Genomic DNA, 6,205 nt, shown 5'->3' with positions numbered 1-6,205 from the left:
CCCTAACCCACCAACGGGACTTCTTCTTATGGGGCCCGGGCTTTGGGCCCCATAAGGAGCAGTTGGTCCCCACAATGTAGTATAAGTTGGAAAAATGGGCCTCACAAAGTAGCATAAACAAGGACACACACACACACACACACTTCATATTCCACTTATAGCGCTGTTTTAAACGGTGAAAAAGATTTGTAGTGTCGACCTTATGTCAGGACTTGTTTTCGGCATTGTCTACAGAAAACATTTTACTGATGCTCATCTGACAATTTAAATCCAAACCATCTTCAAATAACAGCCATTGGTTTTCTTTTTGCTCAGCAGCTAAGCTGCTCTTTGATATCCTGTCAAGTGTTTACTTCTGCTAAACTCCCACCCACCTGGAGAAGCAGGGGAGTGCGTCAGGGGGAGGGGCTGCGTGAATTTGATGTAGACGGGAGAAAAAGAACTACAAGGCTTTTCAAGTCTAATAATAATCGATGGTTGTGATAGAGCCACTTTAACCATCATAAATTGAAAAACTTGCGATACATCGAGTATATTCGATACATTGCTCAGCCCTAACTCAGACAACCGCTCCGTTTCTGCAGGTAAGGACTGATGTCTAACATCTTGTGAAGCAGCCTCAAGTTTAAACATCTTACCTCCAGAGTGACAAATCAAAGTGTTTTCCTGCCAAGTTTGGATGCAACTCACCTTTGGTCACATTTTTCATGTAAGTTCAGCCACAACATGGAGGAACTCTACTACCAAACACAAATGTAAACAATGAGTTGTCTAAGTCACAGCAGAGAGCCACAGAAAAGTTCACCTCTTTATTTCTGTAAGCTGCGTTCACACTGCAGACAAAAGTGGTCTGGAATCTAATGTTATTTGTCCATTTATGACACATCAGATTTATTTATGAGTCTGAGCTTTTCCAATTCAACCCAGGTCTTTTTCATACGTGGGACTAAATCAGATCCACATGTGAAGTTTTTCAAACTGACCTCGGTGTGAACGCTCATGTCTAGTTTCACCTGACTTTTACTGTATGTCACTGAAGTGATATTTGGTTCAGGTGTCCGAGTGTCTCAAACAGAACGTTCTGTACTGAAACACCAGAATTCTGTCAACTTCTGCTGTATTGTGAAAACCAGTTTACTTTGACCATCTGCAGTTTCAAACCAGTGTTTCTCTTACCATTATTCAAGAAGAAGGGCACCCCGCCTACCAACCCTCCACCCCCCACGCAGCTCCACCAGTTCTGGACGGGGAGCAGAGATTGTAGCAGCTCAGCTCAGAGTCCAAACTGTGACAACCGTGTGCAGTACAAAGGTAGCGCTCCGCTACCCCCCACACCCGTCTTGTAAACAAATGCCAAAGAGACGAGCGCCCAAGGTCAGTAAACTAGAGGAAACACTGTCAACCACATTGATAAAATTGTGAAAACAAAGTCTGACGTGTGGCAGGGGCTTACATAAACTCTGTGAGTCTGATGTGCCAGGGCAGGAAACCCAACGTGCTGTTAATGGGTCCAAACTTCACCACCAGTTCTGGGTCTGGAATGTTAGACTCTGAAAGAAACATGGAAACAAACAATGTTTGAACTTTACTTCATTCAAATCAAAAGAACAGCTGTCACTGATGCTACACCTGGAGTCGGTTTGACTGTTATAAAAACACGAGGATCATCATCAGGTCTTAAGTCCTAAAACCTGGTCTCAGATGAACAACAGCTGGCAGGTCTGTTTAGTTTTTGTCGCATCACGGAGTGAAGAGGCGGAATAGTAAATACCCTCTGTCTGTCCATGCTGTGAGCATGATAAACTATTCATCAACAAATAAATTCAGTAAAAACAACGTAGAGCACCACATTTGCTTCGTGTGTTGTCTGTTGTTCTGTCTGTACAGCACTTTGGTTGGCCTTGTAGCTGTTTTAAGTGCTCTATAAATAAAATGGTATGGTACATTCAATTAGCTCCCTCGTTTGGCTGAAACATTTCTCCTGATGGGTTATCTGGTATTTGGTTTCTGTACCACCCCAGGATTTTCAGTTATTATTTTCAGTCATGATTTCAGAGATCTGTCCAAACCCAGACTGGTGGTGTTTGTCCACCTAGACCAGGGTGATGATGAGACATGCAGAAGATTCAGCAGGTGTTACCTCTGAGAAGTATGTCCAACATGGAGACACTGATGTCTTTGGAGCTCCTCTCCTTGTTCTCCACAGAGTGACAAAGCTTTCTGGCTGCCTGCACGATGGTTTGCTTTCCATCTTCAGGAGACAACACCTTCACTGTGGACCTACACGACACAACTAACACACACACGCACGCAAGCAAACACACACACACACTTCTTACCAAACATGGCCGAGAATTTATTGAGCATGTGGGACAACATGTCTCAGTTACAGCTTCCTGTCAAGGGTCTGGACAGACAGACTGAGGTCACACATTCAAATCAGTTTTAACTGTGCAGCTCGATCTCTGAGTGGCTGGTGAGTACTGAGGTCATCGACCTGCCCAACAACCAGTTCCAGTTGTGATCCAGCCCACCTGAAGTCATTTGTCCTGCACATACAGTATCTGTTTGTAAAAATAACCAGTCACGTGGAGACTACACAACATGTTGGACTTTTCATGACTTCTTTTGTTTTTCCAGACAAAGATACAAGATTTTGGTTTTCAAAGAACACCAGCTACAAAAAGGTTTATAAAATGAAACTCTTCAGAAAATGTTATAATAAATGTGTACCATAGTGTTGGTGTTTGTCTCTGCTGTTTAATAACTCCACCTCATGCCTGGATTCATCCACACCCAGCAGGCTTTGCTGCTGCCTCAGTATTTCCTCCTGCAGACGAGATGAGTTCTTCTGGAAAATACCTGAAGAAAACATACAAAGTCTTTAAATACTTCAGGGAAATAAAATGAAAAAATACTGGTGTTCAGATTCAGAATAAAAAAATACAACTGAGGGGTAGGAGAGTAATGGCGCAGAGGGTAGAAAAGGTGGGCCTGTGATTGGAAGGTCGCTGAGACAACTCCCTCGACCGACAACATCAAAATGTGGGTGGAAAAGGTGAAGCACCCACACCTGCCTCCACCCTCATTTGCCCCACTCTGGGCCCTTGAGCAAGGCCCTTAACCCCCACCATCTGCTCCCCTGGGTGCCCTAGAGAGCAGCTCTCTGCTCCACACAGAGGGCTGTGGTAGCTCGGTGGTCTGTGGTTGTGTCAGGAAGAGCATCCGGTGTAAAAACAATTGCCAAGTCTTTGTATGAGTTATCCAAAAAAGTTCAATCTGGTCATCTGGACATTAAAAAACAAAACAAAAACAAAGCAAAAAAAATGTAGAAACGTTTCGTCTCTCATCCAAGAGACTTCCTCAGTCTGAGGTGCTGTTTTCAGCTCAGTCTCTTAAATAGCACCTTCTCAGAGTGGATCAACCAGTTTTGCTGCTAACAACCAAAACCAGCTGATCACATGCTCAAGAAGGACCATCAGCCTAACAATGGATCATTAGCACACTGATGGCTGTTTACTACTCACAGAGGGCTGAGTGATACTAGCAATCACAGCATTGTAAGAGGGGGACAGTTGAACCTGGAGGCCTCCACCCCTGTTTAATGATGGACGATTTCTTTTCACAAAGATGGCCTCCTTTACTCCTCTCTCAAACCATCGTTCCTCTCTGTCCAGGATGTGAACATCTTCATCCCTGAAAGAGTGACCGCTGGCCTGGAGATGAGTGTAGACCGCAGAATCCTGGCCTGATGATGTTGATCTTCTGTGCTGGTCCATCCTTTTGGCCAGTGGCTGTTTTGTTTCCCCAATGTAAGACTGATCATAGCCCTCCTGACACTGAACAACATACACAATATTACTCTGTTTGTGCCGGGGGACTGGATCGTCAGCAGCAAACTGGTTGATCCACTCTGAGAAGGTGCTATTTAAGAGACTGAGCTGAATACAGCACCTCAGACTGAGGAAGTCTTTCGGATGAGAGACAAAACGTTTCTACATTTTTTTGCTTTGTTTTGGTTTTTTTGAATGTCCAGAGGACCAGATTGAACTTTTTTGGATTTTTCTACCTGGATTATTGAGCATGCATCAGGATATTTGTATGAGTTAGTTTGCTGTGGAAATCCCTGAAGAAAGGAGCAGACGAAAGAAGAGGAAAAAATAGAATAAAAATTACAACTCAGCTCCCTAACAATTCATTTAAGTAACTGAAATGCAGAAATGAAATCATGTTGGCTTAAATGTGTCTATATTTCCCACAGTCTGAGCCAGATGTTGGAGAACAAGGACATCAAGACATTCATGGACAGAAAATGTAACACTGCTGGAACGCTACTGTACGAGCAATCTGTCAGATATCTTAAAACGAACAAAAGTTGAACGTTGGATTGTTTATTCTATACAGTATTATTTACAACCCAATCTTATAACCTAGCTTCCTAACCTCTACTGTTTCCCGCTCCCCCAGCTGAGACACTTCAGACCAATACAAGGAAAAGTCAAAAGTTGGGTGAAGAATAGTGCCTCCATACTGAACGACTGTTTTGCATGCACAGACTGGCAGGTCTTCAGAGGATCAGCTGTAAATGAGGGTGAGCTAGAACTGGAGGAATACAGTAGTCCCTTGCAATTTTGCGGTTTGTTTGTCGCAGATTCTCTATATCGGGGTTTATCAAAATAAGACTGGACATGACATAATTGGCTGATTGATGGATGAGCTATGGATTATTTATTTAAAATAAATTATTTTAAATGATTTTGCACAGTATGTGCAGCCCACAAGTGCAGGGGAAGCTCCCTCTTGCAGCTGATCAGCTGATCTCCTCTGCTATACGCACATTTCTCCTGCTGCAGCTTTGTGAAGGTTAACCCTTTGCTGTCCAGATGCACTGATCGACTTCTGTCTTCCCACTTAAAATTCAAAGTGTGTCACATTGTAAAATCATCATAATCACAAAAACACAAAAAAGTGTTAAAAGTTATTTTTAATTATTTTAGAACTTCTATGTTCAGTTGTTTCAGTGTAATTGATCAAGAAGTGCATTTCTGCTCCGTGCTGCAGAGCTGAAGCTGTGTGACATCCTTTGATGTCCTGCTGCACTTCTCTTCTCTACAATTTAAATTTAAATACTGTAACATGGATTGTTTATTTAAAATATCGTGATGCATGCTCAATAATCCAGGTAGAAAAATCTAAAAAGTTCAATCTGGTCCTCTGGACATTCAAAAACAAACAAAAAAAAAAACAAAGCAAAAAAATGTAGAAACGTTTTGTCTTTCATCCGAAAGACTTCCTCAGTCTGAGGTGTTGTATTCAGCTCAGTCTCTTAAATAGCACCTTCTCAGAGTGGATCAACCAGTTTGCTGCTGACAACCAAAACAGGCTCTAGAGCAATGTGGATATCCTAACTGGGCCTTCCTGAAAGCAGAGAAGAAACCCAAACAGGACTCCATCCAGCCATCAGGTGAAAAGGAGGAACCCAGACCCAGACCAGTGGTCATTCCATATGTTGAGGGAGTATCAGAGAAACTGAGACGTTTATTTTCTAAACATAACGTCCCAGTGGCTTTTAAACCCCAAAATACATTACGGCAAAGACTGGTTCATCCCAAAGATCCAGTCCCCCGGCACAAACAGAACAATGTTGTGTATGCTGTTCAGTGTCAGGAGGGCTGTGATCAGTCTTACATCGAGGAAACTAAACAGCCACTGGCCAAAAGGATGGCCCAGCACAGAAGATCAACATCATCAGGCCAGGACTCTGCGGTCTACACTCATCTCCAGGCCAGCGGTCACTCTTTCAGGGATGAAGATGTGCACATCCTGGACAGAGAGGAACGATGGTTTGAGAGAGGAGTAAAGGAGGCCATCTTTGTGAAAATAAATTGTCCATCATTAAACAGGGGTGGAGGCCTACGTGTTCAACTGTCCCCCTCTTACAATGCTGTGATTGCTAGTATCACTCAGCCCTCTGTGAGTAGTAAACAGCCATCAGTGTGCTAATGATCCATTGTTAGGCTGATGGTCCTTCTTGACCATGTGAGCAGCTGGTTTTGGTTGTCAGCAGCAAAACTGGTTGATCCACTCTGAGAAGGTGCTATTTAAGAGACTGAGCTGAAAACAGCACCTCAGACTGAAGAAGTCTCTTGGATGAGAGACGAAACGTTTCTACATTTTTTTTTTTTTTTTTTTTTTTTTTTTTTTT

At 43.0% G+C, this 6,205-nt stretch overlaps 1 protein-coding gene across 1 annotated transcript in view; it reads right to left on the bottom strand.

The window, feature by feature from the left end:
* nus1 (NUS1 dehydrodolichyl diphosphate synthase subunit) overlaps positions 1-6,205 on the bottom strand; it is a 13,868-nt gene that overhangs the window by 2,262 nt on the left and 5,401 nt on the right. The window contains exons 2-4 of the mRNA XM_037685287.1: positions 2,734-2,862; positions 2,141-2,293; positions 1,454-1,550 (exon numbers count right to left, since the gene is read on the bottom strand). Of these exons, the coding sequence (XP_037541215.1) occupies positions 1,454-1,550; positions 2,141-2,293; positions 2,734-2,862 (379 nt within the window). The remainder of the gene's footprint in view (positions 1-1,453; positions 1,551-2,140; positions 2,294-2,733; positions 2,863-6,205) is intronic.

Source organism: Nematolebias whitei, chromosome 12 (assembly GCF_014905685.2).
Source record: "Nematolebias whitei isolate Nwh7 chromosome 12, NemWhi1, whole genome shotgun sequence".
Classification (NCBI taxonomy): domain Eukaryota; kingdom Metazoa; phylum Chordata; class Actinopteri; order Cyprinodontiformes; family Rivulidae; genus Nematolebias; species Nematolebias whitei.
Note: the sequence above shows the minus strand (reverse complement) of the source record. Positions and strands in the feature narration are given on the sequence as shown.